The sequence below is a fragment of the Pongo abelii genome, chromosome 1 (genome assembly GCF_028885655.2).
Source record: "Pongo abelii isolate AG06213 chromosome 1, NHGRI_mPonAbe1-v2.0_pri, whole genome shotgun sequence".
Classification (NCBI taxonomy): domain Eukaryota; kingdom Metazoa; phylum Chordata; class Mammalia; order Primates; family Hominidae; genus Pongo; species Pongo abelii.
In genome coordinates, this window is record NC_071985.2 from 53,241,071 (window position 1) to 53,261,881 (window position 20,811).

At 33.2% G+C, this 20,811-nt stretch overlaps 1 protein-coding gene across 12 annotated transcripts in view; it reads left to right on the forward strand.

Moving 5' to 3' along the window:
- Positions 1-20,811, forward strand: part of KCNT2 (potassium sodium-activated channel subfamily T member 2) — a 393,821-nt gene that overhangs the window by 268,577 nt on the left and 104,433 nt on the right. For all 12 annotated transcript variants that reach the window (XR_008510934.2, XM_054523897.2, XM_054523917.2 and 9 more), the window contains 4 exons: positions 959-1,188; positions 7,440-7,653; positions 10,269-10,374; positions 14,609-14,781. Coding sequence is in view for 11 of the 12 variants with exons in the window: in XM_054523897.2 (XP_054379872.1) it covers positions 959-1,188; positions 7,440-7,653; positions 10,269-10,374; positions 14,609-14,781 (723 nt within the window). In the remaining variant the exon portion in view is untranslated. The remainder of the gene's footprint in view (positions 1-958; positions 1,189-7,439; positions 7,654-10,268; positions 10,375-14,608; positions 14,782-20,811) is intronic.

Genomic DNA, 20,811 nt, shown 5'->3' on the forward strand with positions numbered 1-20,811 from the left:
ATGTTTTAATGTGACACATTTTGGAGGATTTACAATATACCTATATAGTCTACTAACTAATCTATTATGTAATGTACAGGAACCCCCAACTTATGATGCTTTGACTTACTATTTTTTGACCATGACGGTACAAAACAATAGCCATTCAGTAGAAACCGTACTTCCAGTATCCATACATTCTATTTTCCACTTTCAGTAGAATATTCAATAAATTACATAAGATATTTAACACTTTATTATAAAACAGGCTTGGTATTAGATGATTTTGCCCAACTGTAGGCAATGTAAGTGTTATGAGTATGTTTGAGGTTGGCTAGGTTAAAACTATGATATTTGTTAGGCTAGCTATATTAAAAGCATTTTTTATTTAACAATATTTTCAACTTATGCTGGGTTTATCAGGACATAACTCTATCATAAGTCAAGGAGCTTCTGTATTCTACTTTACTTTTTTTTTCTGACTAAGTGCATACCTATTTAAGACTATTTAAAAATATATTTTTTTTTTCTAAAATTTAAAGTAAACCAACTATGATAAATTCAGGGACCCTGGTTCTCTTTCAGGTGACCATGGGTAAGTTTCTTTCCTTTGGCCAATAGTTTTAAGCTTTTTATTTACTTTTTTTAACCAAAGTAAGAAATGCTGTTTATGTTTTTTGACCAAAGTAAAACTGTAAAAATTTGCAAAATAATATTGCCCTTAGTGTATACATGCACTCATGTTTCTTATGTTCTTCCATTCATTTTCATTAAAATGTGAATTTATAGTGGTCATAATCAGCTAAATTGGTTTTACAACGCACTAGGCACATAGTTTATTTTCCTGTAAAAATGAGGATCTTGAACTTCTAGGATCATTTCAAGCTTTAAAATGCTATGATTTAAAACTTTTATTTTCCTCAGCCTTTCAATAATTTACTAATTTTCTTACAAACTCTAATTTTTTTTTTAAATTAAGGTTTGGCGTCTGCTTGATTGGTGTTAGGAGGGAGGATAATAAAAACATTTTGCTGAATCCAGGTCCTCGATACATTATGAATTCTACAGACATATGTTTTTATATTAATATCACCAAAGAAGAGAATTCAGCATTTAAAAACCAAGACCAGCAGAGAAAAAGCAATGTGTCCAGGTCATTTTATCATGGACCTTCCAGATTACCTGTACATAGCATAATTGCCAGCATGGGTAAGTATAAACAAATTTGAAATATCATTAATTTATTCCTAAAATAAAAAATAATGATAAATACAAATGCATTTAAATTTTTATTAAAAGTTTAAATAAAATTTCAAACATGCTGCATTTTACAAACTAGGTATGATTAGGTATACAGGACAACAGTTCTAAGTTGTGAATTTTTTAAAAAGTAAGATATTAGCCTACTGTGGTGGCATATGTCTATAATACTACCTATTCCGGAGGCTGAGGTGGAAGAATTACTTGAGCCAGGAGTTTGAGAACAGCCTGGGCAACAGAAAAAGACTCTGTGTCCAAAAAAACCTCAATCTAAGATATTACAAAAACACAACCAACAATCATTTTATATTTCTCATTATATATAAAGCATCATACACTTTTATATTTCTTTTGTAAGTTCTCTTTGTAATTATCATCAAGAGAGGCTATTTCAAATATTCTTTGTTTTCTCAAAATTCTCTTTCCATCTCTCACCTCACTCTCATCATTGAACTTGGCTTCTATGACACAGAAGAAAAAAGGTAAAAGAAAAAATACCTCCATGCAAATAAGAATTTCTTTACAGTTTGGCTACCAAACCATCTACAAACCTACAAACATGTAGTATCTGTCACAAGGAAAATGTGTCCTTTTTAAATAATACTGATACATTCATTTATTCCACGAACCATGCTCTTGTTCCTCCTCAGAGGCTTTACTCTTTAATCCCTCTTCATTACCTAACTTCATTTTCTATTCTGAATCACTGGCTGATCTCTCTCTCTCTGTCTCTCTCTGTCTCTCTCTCACTCTGTGTATGTGTGTGTGTGTGTGTGTGTGTGTGTGTGTGTGTGTGTGTCTTCATATCTCTGTGTGCACCATACACATGTAATTTTGAACCTTCTGTGATAACAACTTCAGAGACAAATTTCTCCAAAGTGTTGTGTTTAGTGGCAGGCTTTAGATTTTATTGTTGTCCTGTGCCCGTGATTCTACCCCATTCAATCTGACACCTGCAGTCATATCACTGAAACTATTCAGGCAATGTCACCATGCTCCTCTTTGTCACTACATCTAATGATTGTCTTCACAGTATATGACAAGAATATTGACCATGTTCTTCCTGAAACACTCTAATGCCTTTTTTTCTGCATTGTGCACATTCATTTTCATTGTGTGGTCACTTCTGTTCTCATGGATTCAATTGTCCATAAACTGATTATTCCTTTATCTAAAGCATTAACTCAACATCTCTTTACAGCAACGCGAACTGTCTACTGGTTATTTCTATTTGAGTATTTTGTGGGAAAAACTGGCACAGCATATTCAAATTAAACTGATCCCTACACTCTCATTCAGTCATTCAACACCATTTTTCTCCTTCTTTTTTTTTCTTGCTAAAATGCAGATGACAACATTATCCTTTGATTTGTAAAGCCACCATTCTGACTCTTCACCACCCGCTCTTTTCATACCTCATTGTTAACCAAATTCTATTAAATCTGGTCAGTAAATAGCCCCTAGAATCATTCAGTTTTTTTTCCATGTCCACCACCAACATCATCGTGGTCTGTGCCTCCATCCTCCTCTCCCTGAACTGCAGGATCAACAACCTTGTTTTCTTTCCATGCCTCCAGCCTTGCCACTCTACACTTAATTCTCCATCCTGCCACCAGAGTAAAAATTTTTAAAAATAATTTTGATAGTATCATTTCCTGAACAAATCACCTGCTTTATACTACCTATTGGAAAAAAAGTCTAAATTCTATAGTGTGACTTAACTTATAAATAGGATAACCAAAAGTTCTTGTTTGCATTAGGCAATCCTAGTTTTCTTAGGAATGTTCCAGTTTCTTAGGATTGTTCAGTTTATGTAATTGTCCTGATGTAATTATTAAAAGAACCCCCTTTTACTCTGCAGTATCCTAGTTTAGAAAATAAATTACGTCATCATTTTCTTTATAGGCTTTTTATTAATGATATTTTCTGACTTTTCTAGCCCCACATTTTACCACCCCTTTGCTGCTCTCCTAAGCTCCAAACATACTCACTTTCTTTCAATCTTCACTAATGTTTTTTTTTCACCAATGGGCCTTAAAACATTAAGTTTCCTCTGACGGAACTATTCCTCACACCCCAACATTGCCTAAGTAATGACTTCTAATTCTTTATATCTTAGTCTAAATATCACTACCTCCAAACACCATTCCATGGTTCTACCTAGACCTTCTTAGGTAATCCTATTTGTCATTTACTTATTTTTATTCTACAGTAGCAATATTCATTTTTAATGTCTTCAAAAAGTACTTATTGTGTGCCTAATATGTACCCAAAAAAGTATTTATTGAGTACCTAATATGTACCAAGAACTCTCGTAAGTGTTTGTGATAAAACGTTAGTGAAGAAACAAACAAAGATACCTAGTTCATAGAGCTTACATTCTATTATGTAGAAGACAGGCGATAACCAAAGTACATATAAAAAAATAAGTAAATTATTTAATATGTTAGTGGGTTATAAGTTATAAAGGAAAAACTAAAAGAAGAAAACAGAGCTAGTATAGGAGATAATTAATTTTGGGAGGAACAGATTTTAAATGAAGTGCTTAGTAGGCCAGAAGGTGATGTTTGAGCAGATACCTGAAGGAAATGAGGAATTAGTCCTGTGGAGGTCTGGAGAAAGAGATAACAGCTGGTACAAAGGCCCTAAAGTGGGAGCCTGGCTGGGGTGCTCCAGGAGCAGTAAAAGGGCCCTTGTGCCTCAAACACAGTGAATGCTGAAAGAGTAGTAGGAGATGAGGAGGAATAGGTAGAAAGAGGCCAGATCCTGTTGGGCTTATTTAAGTCCATATGGGATTGCAGCTTCTACTCTCAGTGAAGTGGGAATTATTGCAAGGCTTTATGCAGAGCCATTGACCTGATCTCACCAATGCTGAGTGCTCAACTCGGGCTGCTGTTGAAAATAGATGGTTTGGAGCAAGGATCAGACTATTTTCAAGTGGAAGTGATAAGAAGGAGAAAATTCTGGATGTACTTTGAGGATAATCAGGATTCCTTAAAAAATGAAATTGAACTGTGAGAAAAAATGAAGGGTGAAGAAACATAAGGTTTTCGGATTAAGCAACTAGAGAAAGGGAATGGCCATAAATTGAGAGGAAAGGCTAGGGGGAATGCAGGTTTTGCAGGGGTAAAGGGAAGATAAAGAGTACTTTGGAACACCTTGAAGATGTCTAACAGGAAGTTATATTAAGAGTCTAGATTTCAGGAGACAGACAGATAGGCTGAAAAAGTAAATTTTGTATTTCTGATCTTATGTATGTATTTAAAACCATAAGACTGAATGAAGTCTTTGAGGAAATGAGTACAGGCAGGAAAAAATAAGACAAAGAACAGACCTCTGCAGTATACTAAGATTAAGTATCAGGGGGATGAGAAGAAACCAGCAAAGGAGACCAGAGAGGAGCTACTGGCAGGCTAGTAGGAAAACCCAGTGAGTATGGTGTCCTGGAATCCAAGTGAGCTAAGTGCATTAAGACAACACCACGGTAAGCCATGTCAAATATTACTGATATGTCATAACATAAGGACTGAGAAGTGTCAATTGACTTTAGCAATGCAATGATCATTGTTCACCCTCATAAGAGCTGTTTCAATGGAGTGGTGGTGGACAATGCTAGATTGGACTGCGTTTGGGAAAGAATGGTAGAAGATAAATTAGAAACAGTAGGTCTGGACAGTTCTTAAAACGTCTGACTGCAAAACGGAGAAAAGAAATGGATTTGTAGCTTGTGTTGAAAGTACAAGCAAGTAAGGAAGGCAGAGAGATTGAGGGTTTGTATAATAGATTGTGTATAATTATAGGCCATGGAACTTAATTTAAGTAAGGAAGTGAAAAGATGTATTTTGGTTAAAAAGACTGAAAGGAGAGTGGATTAATCGATTCTAATTCCAGTGAAAATCAAGAGGGAAAGAGGTGGAAAGCCAAGGTACAGGTGTCAAAGAGTGAAATGCCAGAAGGAGAGATGATGTGCAGCAAGTAATAATTACAAAAGCTAAGGTGTGGCCATGAGAGTGAATGACTGGAGTGATAGTAGAAAAAGCCATTACTAGAGAAGAGGACAAGGAGTTGAGTCTGGAATGTTGGAAGGATCATCTATGTGTATGGTGAAACTGCCAAAAATCAGGACAGACAATGTGGAGAGACTATTAATGATGCAAGAGCTAAACTGTCCAAGTGTATTCAGTTGCATAGGTATAGATATGGGGAACATGGAGAGTTTAACTTAAGCAGGGTTCTATTTTGTCAAGAGAGTGGAATGAAGCAAAAATGTATCAAGGGATCCAGGGGTATATGCAAGAAAATAATCATAATGCTTAAACATGGAATTTAAGATAGGTAAGAAGAGAATAGAGAGCATCAAGGGAATGAGACAAACTCTGGTATCATCAGTAGAATTGAAGTTCCAGCATGGTAAAATCATAGCTAGTGTTAGGAAATCAGAGAGTGACCTGAACAAACAAGAAATAGTGGTGATCAAAAGGTGAATGCATAAAAATGTGTGCAACATTGTTTTTATTGGTTATAACAAGGTCTAAAAAATCACTATGGAAGTGAAGGGCTGAGATAAAGTAAAAATTTCTTCAGTTCATGTTATTATAATGAGGAAGAAGGTTGGAAGGTCAGAGGTTTGAGGAAAGTAGAATTTTAAATAGTCATGTGCTGCATAAAGACAATTCAGTCAATGATGGACGGCATATACAATGGTGGTCCCATAAGACTGTAATACCATGTTTTTAGTGTACCTTTTCTATATTGAGATTACCATTGTGTTGGAATTGACTACACCAATCAGTACAGTAACATGCTGTACAGATTTGTAGTCTAGGAGCAGGAGGCTATACCATATAGCCTAGGGGCAGTAGGCTATACCTATACCATATAACAGTAGGCTATACCATATAGCCTATGTACCATATAGCCTAGGATAGTAGGCTACCTCATCTAGGTTTGTGTAAGTATGATGTTTGAATATCTAAGAAATCACCAAATGGTAGATTTCTCAGAACATATCCCCCTTTTTAAGCAATGCATGACTGTAATTGTTTCAAAGAATGGGACAAAGCAAAGACTAACAACTTTTAGAGTGCATAAATGAAATGAGTAATTATGAAATATGTTGTCTTTCATCGTTATTTTCTCCAGAAGGAGAGGAACCTCAATTTTTCATAAATGGATATTAAAATTAATTTTTAAATTTCAATAAAATTCACAAAGGGAATTGCTTCTTCCACCTTCTATTCCTTGAGTGCCTCAAGTATTCAATAACCTTAAGCCACTTGGGCTTGGGCTTGCCATTCTTACTGACTCCAGGTACTTCCATGACTTGTATGTTCCTTATTGTATTTCAGGTCAAAAATCGAATGTCCTAACTTCACAGTGGCCTTCTCTCCTATCAAATAAAAATTCCATTCCTCTCCCTGCATGCTACTGATCATTATCTACAATTATCCATTTATTTGTCTACTTGCTACATACAGGTTTCATCTTGTAGAAACTTTGTTTGTCTTCTCTACAGATCTCAAGTACCTGGAACAGTGCTCCCCATATGTGGCACTCAATAAATATTCATTTAATACAAAATAAGTATAACATATTAGTAGTTCCGATATTTTAAAAAGTGGTCACAAATCAGTTACAAAAAGATAGCTCAATAGAAAAGGGGACGCTTGAACCTGGGAGAAGGAATTTGCAGTGAGCCGAGATTGTGCCACTGCACTCCAGCCTGGAGGATAAAGCGAGACACTGTCTTAAAAAAAAAAAAAAAAAAAAAAAAAGAAAAAAAGAAATAAAACAAAAAGCAAAGAGGGGAAAGACATAATGAAAAATTCACAAAATGGACATGGTCAACAACAAAAGAATAAATTTTAAATAAATATAAATTGAAACATCAGGGTATACTTTTTTCAGTTTAAGTTTCTATATACTTCAGGATTTTACAAATCCTATGTTTTGTGCTACAGAACAACACTCTGCAAATACACTTTTGTGCAAATAGAGATTTTCTTGTCCAGGAAAATGCGTGTGTGCAAAAGAAATACTTAGCTATCAGAACTAAACATATACCACACGCATAAATATATACTCTCTCTCTATATATATATATTTATTATGTTCATTATATTTCATATTTCATTTAACCTTCAACACTAGTGATCAATATGACAAACGCCTTGATAAATTTTCATGTTTTATTGTTTTAGGTACTGTGGCTATAGACTTGCAAGATACAAGCTGTAGGTCAGCAAGTGGCCCTACCCTGTCTCTTCCTACAGAGGGAAGCAAAGAAATAAGAAGACCTAGCATTGCTCCTGTTTTAGAGGTTGCAGATACATCATCGATTCAAACATGTGATCTTCTAAGTGACCAATCAGAAGATGAAACTACACCAGATGAAGAAATGTCTTCAAACTTAGAGTATGTTCAGATACTCTAAGGTGTAAGATTACTGGGTTTTGTGCTAATGTCCTTAAGTGTTTTCTTTAGGTACCTTCCCAATAGGTAAGGAGCTAATGATCTTTCCTCCTGAACATCCTAGAATCATTCCTATATACTTCTACCAAAACACACTGCTAGTAGCCAGTATCTCTTTTGACTGCAGAGCATTATAAGCCCTCAAGTTTCTGGCTTCAACATATATTTCCAATCTCATTTTGCTCTTAATTATCTTTTATCCTCAAGGAAAAAAAAATCAGTGTTCCCAAGATATAAACTTCATTTTCATAATTGTATGGTTTTGATAGTATATTGTACTTTATACTTTGAATTTACTTTACTGCACATCCATATTGATGTTCAATCAATTATTCAATGAAATGAAAATACAGCCCCCTCCATTAAGCTTTCCTTACTTATCTCAGTGTTCAGCACTTTCATACACTATGCATTAATTATTTTAAATGTATGAATAAAAGGAGCACTGTTTCCCTTTTCTAGGCTTCTATAATAATAGAGCACCAATCTATATAGTATTAATCACATTGTAGCTTGCAGTAGAGTTTGTTTACATGTCTTATTCCACATATTAAATTGTCATTCTTCAGGAAAACACAGCAGTCCACAGCCTTGACTGTGTAGTACTAAGGACATTGTTTGCCATGCCAGTTCTACTTTATGTGGGTTGTGTACAAGTGACTTTAATTTAAAAAAAAAAAAAAAAGAAAAAGAAAAAACTTGCAGCTGGGCACGGTGGCTCACACCTGTAATCCCAGCACTTTGGAAGGCCGAGATGGCAGGATCATTTGAGGTCAGGAGTTTGAGACAAGCCTGACAAACATGGTGTGGCTGGTCTCAAACTTTACTAAAAATATAAAAATTAGCTAGGAGTGGTGGCACACGCCTGCAGTCCTACCTACCTGGAAGGCTGAGACAGGAGAATCACTTGAACTCAGGAGGTGGAGGTTGCAGCAAGCCAAGATCCTGCCACTGCAGTCCAGCCAGGGCGACAGACTGAGACTCTGTCTTAAAAAAACCAAAAAAACAAAAAAACAAAAAAAAGACACTAGCCAATAATTTATTTACCTGTAAACTGAGTGTAATTACTACTTCAGAAAGCTATGTGGTGATTAATTGAGATAATGGAGAAAAAATGCTTATACCAAAACAATGTTTTGTGCAGAGTAAGCGTTCAATTAGTATTAATTACTATTAGTTATAGTACTGGTAGTAGTGGCATTGGCAACATAATCTCTAACATTTCTTCCAGTGTCTTTCATAAAATGTAAATTCAAGTAATGTTGAACTAAGAAGAACTTCAATATCATTGAAGCTTGAAAATATTCTTTGTTTAAATTTCTCACACTTAAAAAAATATTGTAAGAAAGGTTGATGTACCCACAAAACCAAATCTACTCTTCAAAGAAATTAATGGTCAAAGTTCTCGAATATATTTGGAATCTAGGATGGGAATAGGGGTAGGTTTGGCAACCAGTGTCTTCACAGGAAACAGTGTTTTGGAGTGAGACTGAAATTCTTTCTTTACACTTCTTAAAAAATTGGGAGGTAAAAGATTTTTTTTTATTTCTAGAAAAATGAAAGAGATGTTGAGTAATTGTAGAGATTACCAACTTCTAAATTTACAAAATTTTACCCTATAATTGTATCTCTTAGTCAATGACGTTTATTTCCTGAAAATGCTGATTTGCATCTCTTCTTTAAGATAAAATAGTTTTAACTAGGTCGGAAATTTTATGGCTTGGCAGGTAAACTTGTTAAAATCAAACACTTTCTTATTGGATAAGAGAATATTATTTTCACTAAACTTTATTTTATTGCCTAATTTTCATTTATGCTGCTACGTTTTAGAAGTTTCATTCTGAAAGTCAGTATAGCCGAAATATGCAGTTGGCTGTTTTTTGAAAGTCAGCAAGCTAAATGTCTCTGATAGTGTTTTAAGTATGATTCCAACAAAAACTATGTTTTTAACCAATTAGCTCAGTTATTTGTTCTGTTTCGGTTATGTAGTTATGGCTAATGAATATTGATAGAGCAAATCATAATAACGCATTTTGCTTTAAATGGATTTTGTAAAAATTAACATTACTATTTATTTTTTAAAAATGAAAATCTTCTAAGCTGTGAGTTAGCAAACTTTTTCTAGATAGGAACAACCAGTAAATATTTCAGGCTTTTTGACCCCTGTTGCAACTACTAACTCTGTTACGAAAGCACAAAAAAACCTATACACAATACATACATGAATGAGTGTGGCTGAATTACAATAAAGCTTTATTTATAGATACTGCAATTTGAACTTCATATAATTTTCACATGACATGAAATACTAGTCTGATTTTTTCCAACCACTTAAAAATACAGAAACAACCCTCAGCTTGCAAAATTATGTGGAGGGCCATATTTGATCGTGGGGCCACAGTTTGCCTACCTCTCTTCTTAACTACCTCTTTATCAAAATATAATTGCAACACAGAGGTATTGATTATAATGTATTTAAAACAGAGGAACATGGTTGTAACTTAATTTCTCAAATTTGCATGCCTTACCCAAGGGTAATATTTTGTATTGTTTTACAGGTATGCTAAAGGTTACCCACCTTATTCTCCATATATAGGAAGTTCACCCACTTTTTGTCATCTCCTTCATGAAAAAGTACCATTTTGCTGCTTAAGATTAGACAAGGTAAGTACTTGTTGCTGCTTTTTTATTTACAAAATAAAATTACAGCATTTTATAATTACATAATTTAAGCAATTTGTACAGCATTTTGATTACAATATGTTTGATTACAATATGTATTGGTATTGTCTTTTCCAATGTAAATTTATATAAAGTGGTCAGTTTTACATTTTTAACTGCACAAATGATTACCCAAATGCTTTAGTCTTCTACTAAATTAGCCTACTGGATCTGCTAGTCATGTTGCTAAAGAGGAAAATAAGGTACCAAATCTCATCCCTGTGAACCCTCAACAACCAAAGTCTCCAAAAATCACTTTGGCCAAATGCGCATCATTTATTTTACCATTATTACTTTATATCCCATTATGGAATCCCTTGACATGATGGGAAGAGTAAGTCCGTGTGTTAGACACAAAGATTCATTTATGACTAAAGTGAAAGCTCATATTAGAGTCTTGCCTAATATTTCTTTTCTCGAAGTTTTACTGTCATTCTTGGATGTCCAAGAGAAGCTGTCCAAAAGATAAAAATTCTAAGAATGCTAGAGTTTTTATCTTTTTTCACAGTACAACCATTGGACTTGACTGGTGTGAATTTACTCTCTTGAAGAATAACAACACTGATAAAAGGAAGAACCTTATATTTACTGCCCCTAGAGATTCAGATCTGCCACTAATTCTAGCTAGGGATTTTTTCTTTTACATTAAGTTTTGAAGTTATAGTTAAAATCTCAGCTCTCCACTTACAAGTCATGTAATTTGGGCAACTAACTTCACCAAGTTTCAGTTTCCTCATCCGTAAAGTGGATGTTATTTTAATATGAACCTCATAAGGCTCTTATAGGGATTATATAATTTAGTGCATGTTTAATGAAGTGCAAGAAACTTAATAACTGAGTTGGTGCTTAATATATTCTTGCTATTATTTTTATATGATAAATATTATAAATTTTGACTATTATTTTCACTCTTGAGGAAGAAGATTTACAGAACATTAGAAATTTCCTGCCTTTGTTTCCCTGAAGTTGCTTTGAGAATCTTTGCCATTACTCTGAAATATTCATCTGGGCCCACTGAGATGGATGATTCTGTCCCTCAAGACCAAATATATGTATATTGCTTTCATTCAAATGAGATTCTGTCCCTCAAGACCGAATATATATATTGGTCTCATTCAAATATACATATATATATATACACACACACACACACATATGTATATATACACATATGTATACATATACATATATACACATATGTATATATACACATATGACACACATATGTACATATATGTACATAAATATATATACCTATATACACATATACACACATGTATACATATATGTGTGTATATATATATGCAGTCCTTATTATTTTAATATTATGAAGCACTTGATATTTCTGGCAAGCTATGTATTTTCAGTAACATTAATAAATCCTAAATTTCAAGGCCCTTCCCCCACATTGACTCCTTTTAAGACTAATATTATTTATAATATTTTTGTTATTTTCTTTATGGCTAAATCTTAAAATAATATATGCTTCAGTCACCACAAAACCTGGATTCACTTCTGGTTTTTATTTCTTTAAATGCACAGCTAAAGTAGAAAAAAATATTAGGAGACAAAAAAGTGGAAGTAATTTATCTCCAAACAGGGATCCCAATCTAACTGAAAAGCTAAACTTTCAGAGAACAGGATTGATGGAGGCACAATAAGAGGATGTTTTAATATCAAAGGACTATTAACTGTCTCTTTACCATATTAATGAAGCAAAATTTCTGGGTGTTGCTGATTGGCTAGTGATATCTGGAATTATTGGTTATTTAGGTAGCATTAGACTGATTGAAGGTGGTCTGCTATGTAAATGAGCACCCACTTTGGGATTATAGGAACAGTATGGGATTATGCAGCTGACTCTACTGTGTCTGCGAAGTGTGTGAGCTGGGATCGCGTTATCCAATTTATTCTGTGTCAGTATCAGTGGGGCTGGTGTCCTGGTCAGCGTTCATGAACACTAAATTCTCTGTTCTCTGCTCTTTGTTTCCCTATTAATTGAGCTATTTCTAAATCTCCTTAGGGAAAGTTGTTTTTTCCTTTGTTTATCTCATAAATATTGACATTCTTGATGATCCAAACATCAGCTCAACACTATTCTTGTTGTGTGCATGATCTCTTTCTGAGTGACTGTATTTCTTATATTCCTTCAGATTCTGTTTATAATTCTCCAAGCACCCTTTCAATAAAGACTTGTTGCCCTTGTTCATTACCATTTCCTTTGTTCTCTGTTCTTTCTTATACCTAGAATTTCCTTCTGGATTCATTTTCCTGCTTCCTAGATTACCACCTTTAGAAATTCTGTTAAGGAGATTCTATTGGTGGAGAATCCTTTTAATTATGGTTTCCTTTTATTTTGCTCTCATTCTTGAAAGATGGTTTACTTTGTGTCCAAGTCCAGGCTGTTAATTTAGTTTTCTGTTTTTTTTTTTCTTTTCTTGTAGCACTTTAAGGACTTTACTTACTGCCTTCTGTGCTCCAAATAATGGCTGAAAAGTCAGCTAACATTCCAATTGTTTTTTCTTGTAGATGTGGCTCTTTTCTCTGTGTCTGCTTTTAAGATCTTCTCATTTGGTTTTTCATCACATCTCAAAAACTCTCAGTCAATATTTACTTGAATAAGTTTTCTTTCTGATTCTCTCTTAGCTCTTTTTCAGATATTCTGATTAAATAAATGTTAGATAGTCTCACGATAGCTTCCAAGTCTTAATTTTTTCACCCTAGGTTCTGTTTCTTTTCTTCTCTGCCTTTCATTTTGGTTTCTGTATTCCATTCTGTCCTGCACGTGATCCCTTTGGCTGAATCCTATGTGTAATTTAAATAATCTTTTGAGTTACACTCTTTAGTTCAAGAAGATACAGAGAAATAGATTTAGATATTATTTTTAACATCAACCTGCTAGATGTTATTTTAAATAGCCTCTTGTTCTTTTCTCAGGCTTTAAATACTTTCTTTTATTTCTTTAAACATGTTAAATGTGCTCATTTTATATTCTGAATTTAATCACAAAATTCGTAGTCTTTGTGGATCTGGTTTTCTTGTTATGATTATTTCTGTTTACTCATGGTGCCTTGTTTTCACCAGTGTTTTGCAATTTTTTTATTCAAGAATAATGGCAAAGAATATTCCAGAGGTGTCTGAGCATGGTGGCTCATGCCTGTAATCCCAGCATTTGGGGAGGCTGATGTGGGTGGATTGCTTGAGCCCAGGACCCCATATCTACAAAAATACAAAAACATTAGTCGAGCATGCTGGTGCCCACCTGTAGTCCCATCTACTCAGGAGGCTGAGGTGGGAGAATCACCTGAGACTGGAAATTTGAGATTTCAGTGAGCAATGATTGCACCACTGCACTCCAGCCTGGGCGACAGGAGTGACGCCCTGTCTCAAAAAAAAAAAATTCAGATGTTCCAGAGGTGATAAATGTTCCAGAGAATTAACTAATCTCAACTCACATAAATAAGAAATGCACATAAAGACATATAAAGGTAAAATAGCAGAACATCAAAACAGTTCTCCATGCAGATAATTTAGCTGAAAATAATATTCGGTTAACAATGCTAATCCTGTCAAATTCTAGACTCCATGAAATAGCAAAATGCCCTTAGCCCAACGATGAGTTTTGGTAATGCTTTGTTCTTGTTTTTGTTGGTGTTATTGGGTATTTTGCTTTAGAGTATTTGAATCATTATCTTGCCAGCTCAACTATGCATGTAGACAGTTAGGGGTTTTTTGTTTTTTGGTTTTTTTTTGCACTGTTTTCTTTTCTTCATCGCTTTAAGCATTCGGTACTGGGAATGTTCCTGAAGTTACCTAATTATGATATTACTATATTTCTGAAAATGAAAGTCAGAGAAAATTAATTTGTAAAAGTGTATACTTGGATGTGTTCTAGCAGCAAGCTTTAGTTTATGATAGAACAAGCACACACACAAAATGTTGGGTCTTTCAACATCAAGCTACAAACCTGCAATTCATTTTTCTTGCCCATGCACACTTTTATTTCTTACTGCAGGTTGCAGAAATGGGCACAGAAAAATGTAACTATTTTCAAATTTATTAGAAAATAAGGATTTAAGTGGTTTGATTAATTTTACATTTTCATATAGCTTAAATTTTCTCCAAATTTTAATGGAGTATCCAAATGGCATTTCAATGTATACTTTCTCTTCTCTAGAGCTGCCAGCATAACTACTATGAGGATGCAAAAGCCTATGGATTCAAAAATAAACTAATTATAGTTGCAGCTGAAACAGCTGGAAATGGATTATATAACTTTATTGTTCCTCTCAGGGCATATTATAGACCAAAGAAAGAACTTAATCCCATAGTACTGCTATTGGATAACCCGTAAGTATATTTTAAGATAACAAACAAGATAAACTGTTTTTAATAGTATATTAATGTATATCAAAAATAATTGCCTGTAATATGCTGGTAGTATTTTAAATCAGATACATTATGGTACATGATTCATTGGGAGATATATTCTGTGCTGTGATACAAAATATATCATTGAATATGATTATGTTCATAAATACTACTTAAAACTGGGATATTCTGAGAATTTTATTTAAAACTGTTTTACAAGTGGTCATCTACTCATAATACCACAGGAAACAGGCCACTGAAATAATTACTGCAATTTGCCTTAAATTAATCAACTAGCCTGACAAATCTCTGCCAAAACTGGACAAATTTTTTTGTCTTTCTGAAGAACCATTAATTATCAGAGAAGCATTTACTGATCCATTTTTATATGTTATAACACAAAGCATCATCAGAGGTTATTATGATCGGACCACTGTTAAACCATACATTCTATGACATAATAGAAGTAATAATGCTTTACCATGTGCATTTATTTGGAAAATATTGGATTGGTTTACTTTTGTTAAATAGGACTACTTAAGCAATTCAAAATTCTTATGCAAATATAAATATGGGTCGCTGAATGAGACAGTCAAACCATTTTATTCTAAAATTATAATATTCATCTCTGTGACTGGAAATTAGTAGCAGGTGGTCTTTAGATTAATACCATATTTTAGGATTCTCTCACTCTCCTCATCCATTCCAATGTGATGCAAATGTCAAGATGAACTATTAATAAATGAGGCCAAATTCTGTTGCCTTGTCTCTGCCTTTCAAAATTATCAAAGTTTTTCGTAAGAGAGACATCTCCCCAATACATTATAACTTTATAGTGTTGTTTATTCTCACTATACCAATATCAAAATACTTATTGATGCAACTTTCTTAGAATCATCATTATAAGAATAATAAACTCCAAAAATTTATCACACTTGTAGAATTTTCATTTGAAGAATTTTCAGATATGATTACTCAATGACTTTTTCTATACTTTGGCATCTAAGGAAAGCTGAGGCATATTTAGGGTAAATTAAGGAGAACAGAAACTTGGACCAAATTTCAGAAGAAATAAAAGTTTGTTAAAACAAATTTTAGAACAATCAAAGTTGCGTTGTGGGATGGCTATGGCAATACAGTGGTTGTAAATCACTTCTTTCAAACATAATCTTAATTCTGAAGCATCTCTGGTAGGAAGCTCCAAGGAATTGGCTGAGCTGCCACAGGAGAGATGCCTAACTGTGTGAGTTCAAATGTGTCAGCTTTTGGCTTCTTTTGCTTATGATGAGTCCATTGCCCTGAAAGTGGAAGTTAAGACAACGGCATTTGCAAACATTGCCTTAGAGTAGCTGTATGTTGTATGGCTTGGATCAAACTGGATCAATTCAGGTACCAGGTTACAGACAGGAAGATAGGAAGTGGATTGAGAAAAAAGTGGAACTGTGCTTACAGCATCTTTCTGATAGGACTAAGGACAAAACTGTACTTTCCTCCTCTTCACATAATTTCAAGATAAAGTTTCTTGTCCTGATGTGTAAACCTCCCTACCAAAAATCAGTCTCTTCATATTTTGGACTGGAGTTCACTCTATGAACAGAGATGGACTCCTCATTTTCAATCTTCAGTCTTGCTAGGTAACCTAATTTCAAATCTCGAAGTCTCCATTTTCACCATCACACAGGTGACAGGAGCTAAGAAGAAGTGTTTTACTTGTATGTTTTATGTAGATTTTAGAGTAGCTATAACCAAATCAATCCCTTTATGTTTGGTTTTGAATAAACAGGTTACACAAATGTCTTTATAAAATCAATTCTGTGATTGATCAAGGAATGAAGACTGTATAGCCAGTCTTCATTCCTTGATCAATCACAGAATAATCTGAAAACTCTACCTCTCTTAATTACTGACAACTGGTTAGTATTTCTCTATAAATATAGATGTGGCTTTTATCAGATAGTAATTCATCTGAATAAGACCATAAAGATTATTTAATAAAGTTAATATTATTTACCTCCATCCTCTGTTCATAATTATAATGACTATTTACTACATGTCAGTCATCATACTACACACTTTATTTTACATTTTAGTTGCACAAGTCACATATTTACATTACAGTGATGATTTAATCTTAGAGAGATGTGCCAAGCAGTTTAAAATCTCAAATTACGATGTAAACATTTAAATAAACCGAAAGCTGTGTGAGGTGGCTACAACACTGTCTCTTATTTTAAGAGGATGTAAAAGAGACACAAAGAAGGTGAATGACCTTTTTCATGGTCAGTTCTTGAATTAGACCTTTCTATGAAATTTCTGTTTTATTTTTCTTTCAACTTACAGGGTTTTCATATATGAAAAAAATACATGTTGCTTGCTCATACTTTTTGAAAACAAGAATATATCTTAACTTTGGTTTATTTTTGCATTAAAAGTTCCCTTTGCCTTCCTAATGGCTTATATTTGGGAATCCAACAATCCACATTATATTGTTATTAAATAATTCTTGTAGGGTTTGACTTTATTTCAAAGGGTTAGGTTGAAAGTTCATGCTGTAAAATCTATTAGCTTTCTGTGTACTTCCCGAAAGTAGTGTCAAATATTCTTACTTGTTGTCCTCTGTTCCTTTGGTTAAGAATGAGGAAACTAAAACTAAACACCAATTAACAATGTTCCAGGAAGTTTTATGCAATTCTTTTTTTTTTTTTTTTTAACAATTAGATGCCTGTTGCTCTGAAATGGAGAGTATTTTGCAATCTATCCTACAATATTACAAAAAAATGAGGCTTTCTTCTTTACAATATTTCCATGTTATAGAAATTCCTACAATGATGATTGCATACACTTCTAGAATTATTAGTTAGTTTTGAGGGTTTGACTTTCCTTTAAATTCACATAAGTACGGCTGAAAATAGTATTCAGTACATGGCTATTTTAAAAAATTAGTCAAAACGCCAATTAATTCAATATAACAGAAATAAATAATAGCAGATGTAATAAGCATGGAATTTTAAAATGTAAATTAAATTTATAATATTCATACACATAATATGCCAAAATAAGTATTCACAATGTTTTCAAATATAAACCTTTCTAGATCTCAATGGTAATTAAATAAAACTCAGTCATATTGAAAAGCATCTTTCAGTTGCTACTGGTTCATTAGAGCTGGTGTCAGTTCTGATTGGCTGGCCATCTGTTCTGTTTGGTCTGTTGTGCCATACTGATTTTAAATATTTTGATTACCACCCCAACCTTAAAGGTCATCTAGTCATTTTTAACATCATCTCATGTGAAAGATAGAAAAGCAAGTCAAAAGCTAGAATACATTATCCAAAGCTACATAAAGATGAAGTGAAAGATCCAGGCTTTTGCTCTTAATATTTATCAAGGTCTTTTTCATACTATCCATTTATTAAACCAATCTTCTTTCCACATATGGTGCCAAGTAAAATTCAGCTTATTTTAAAAGTAATGATAAAATCCCTGATGTCAGTGTTCTTACTTTTTAAATTCAAACTGTAGACTTATTCAGATCTGAGATAAGTTCTAAATTTATGCTCTTGATAGGTCTGTTAAATGTTACTGAGTCTTTTTAAGCCACATTTTTCTGATTTGTAAAATGGTTAAAACATTTATCTTAAAAAGCTATTGTGAGATGATGTAGATAATGTATATAAAATCCTAGTGCAATATCTGATTCATAAAATGAAGATAAGAAACATCATTTTTTTCTTCTGCCAATCAAGAAACTAACACTGTCACTATTCAAACTGATGGATGGATTTATATGAAAACCCAATTAATAAAAAAGGACACTTATTTAAGTAGCTGAAATTAAACTACTTTCATATTGTCTAGCAAGTAATAAACTACTTAAAACTGGAATTAGGAAATGTTCACAAAATAAACTGTGCTCATAAAAGCATGCTATACTCATTTCTTGAACTTGAAATAAAGAAATTAATTTTTTATTGTTATTAGTTAAATGGGAACAAAATAATGGTCTTGAATTTTACAAATTCATACAAATTTACAAACCTTTTTTACTTCCTAACAGTCACTGACTAATATTTGGATGGCAACTTTTGCTATGAGAATTTCTATAAGAATATGAGGCTTTTGGCTCATAGGTCATCATCTTTTCTAATAGAATTACAGTTAAGACTCATTAATGAATGTGCTCATTTTTCTTCTGTTTACTAACATCAGTTACTTTTTGTGTTTGTTGAATTTTTATTTTGTTTATTACCAGTTAGTTTCAGCCTATGTTGTTTTGTTTCGATTCATGTATATTTATTCTTCCCTGGATCTATTTTTTGTCATGTTTACCTTTTTAATTGATTATCAAATACTTCTTTACATATTAAGCAACTGTGGTCTACAAATTTTGTATAAGTAACAATTGTTCGATATTTATTTCTTATTAATCTGTTTGTAATGAGCTATATAGTTAAATCTGTCTATCACTGTCACCACTTTTCCTTAATGTAATTCCTAACGTAAATAAGCCTTCTCTGTTTAGCAGTCAGATTTTAAAAAATGCATACATTTTATTCTACGCATAATTTTTTAAATATAAAACTCTTCATCGGTACTTTGGGGACATAATGTAGGAAAAGGACATCTAGTTTTAGGGATGTTTTATGTTTTTGTTTAATATTTTTCAATAATAATGCTTCCCAATGTAAAGGTTGTGCTTGCCAATTAGCTGCCTCCCAATGATTAAAAAAATTGTTTCATTATGAGCCTATATCATTTATGTTACTCAATTACTAAGCAGGTAGGTGCCATGAACACTGTTGACAATGTATTTAGGTGAGCTGGCATAATACATGTAAATGCAGAGTTTATTTATTCTTTATGTTTCAGATTTCCTTTTAAGCCACCTTTTTTCAATAGCTGTAATAGATGAATCTATCTATTATACAAAATTAAATTTTGCAAAGAATACGGCATAGTAGACCACTTACCCTAGATATCTTTCATCAGGATTATATATTTAGCAGGGTTCAGGTGACTTCATTTACCTTGTAATATAGCTGAATTCATATAAGGATGAACCATGCTACCACAATACAGATGTTAAAGCAATTTCCAAGGATTTGGCACATTGCTTGCCCATTGTAAGTACATATTTGTGGTAGAATTGCATGTGACTGAAATTCATGAGTTTCTTAAAGCATAACAATGATTAAATTTGATGGCCAGTTAGCTTTTATATTCTCTGCTAGACAAAGCAACAAAATAGAAAGGACTTATCTTCATTTTTAACTCTAGTAGAAGGGTTGGCATAAAATCAAGACTTACTTTGTCCACAGTGACCTCAAGACACAGGCGAAGGGATTTTTCAGATCACCGCAACAGCTCAGTGTTGCCCCACTCTTGTGGTACCTGCATCCTCCTATGTGCTTCTCCAATTACAAGACAGGGTGAGAGAGATGTGGAGGGTTTTGAATCAGCAATTAAAATAGCCCTGCTAATTTTAAGAAGCAGGACAGTGCCTAGAAAGAGTATAACTAGAAATCTCTACCATAAGGCACTATCAGAGACTGCTACTGGAGTGTATATTTGGTTATAATATTTGTTGAAAACATATATCAGGATCTTTAAAACTCTTTATAGGCTGTGAGCCACTAATATCCCTTTTATAAATGTTTTGGGATAATGATAAAAAAAAAATCAATGCTTAAAAAAAAAAAAAAGAAAAGAAAGTCCTCGGAAGATGTGAATACCAGTGTTAAATACAATAGCAAGGTACTGCAAAGAACTGATAACTGCAGTATTTCACAGAAAAAAGTGAAAATAACTTACAAAATAAGTAACTGAGGATTTTAAGAATGAATTGTGGTACAATCGTAAGATGTAATAATATTGCGTCATTTTAATGACTACAAAGAAAATTTATGATAGGAGAAATTTAATCAAAATTAAAATAATGGTATTCTTTACAAGTTTTTTTTCTTTAAATGTTTTACTGTATTGAGCATTCTTTTCCTTCAGAGTGTAAAG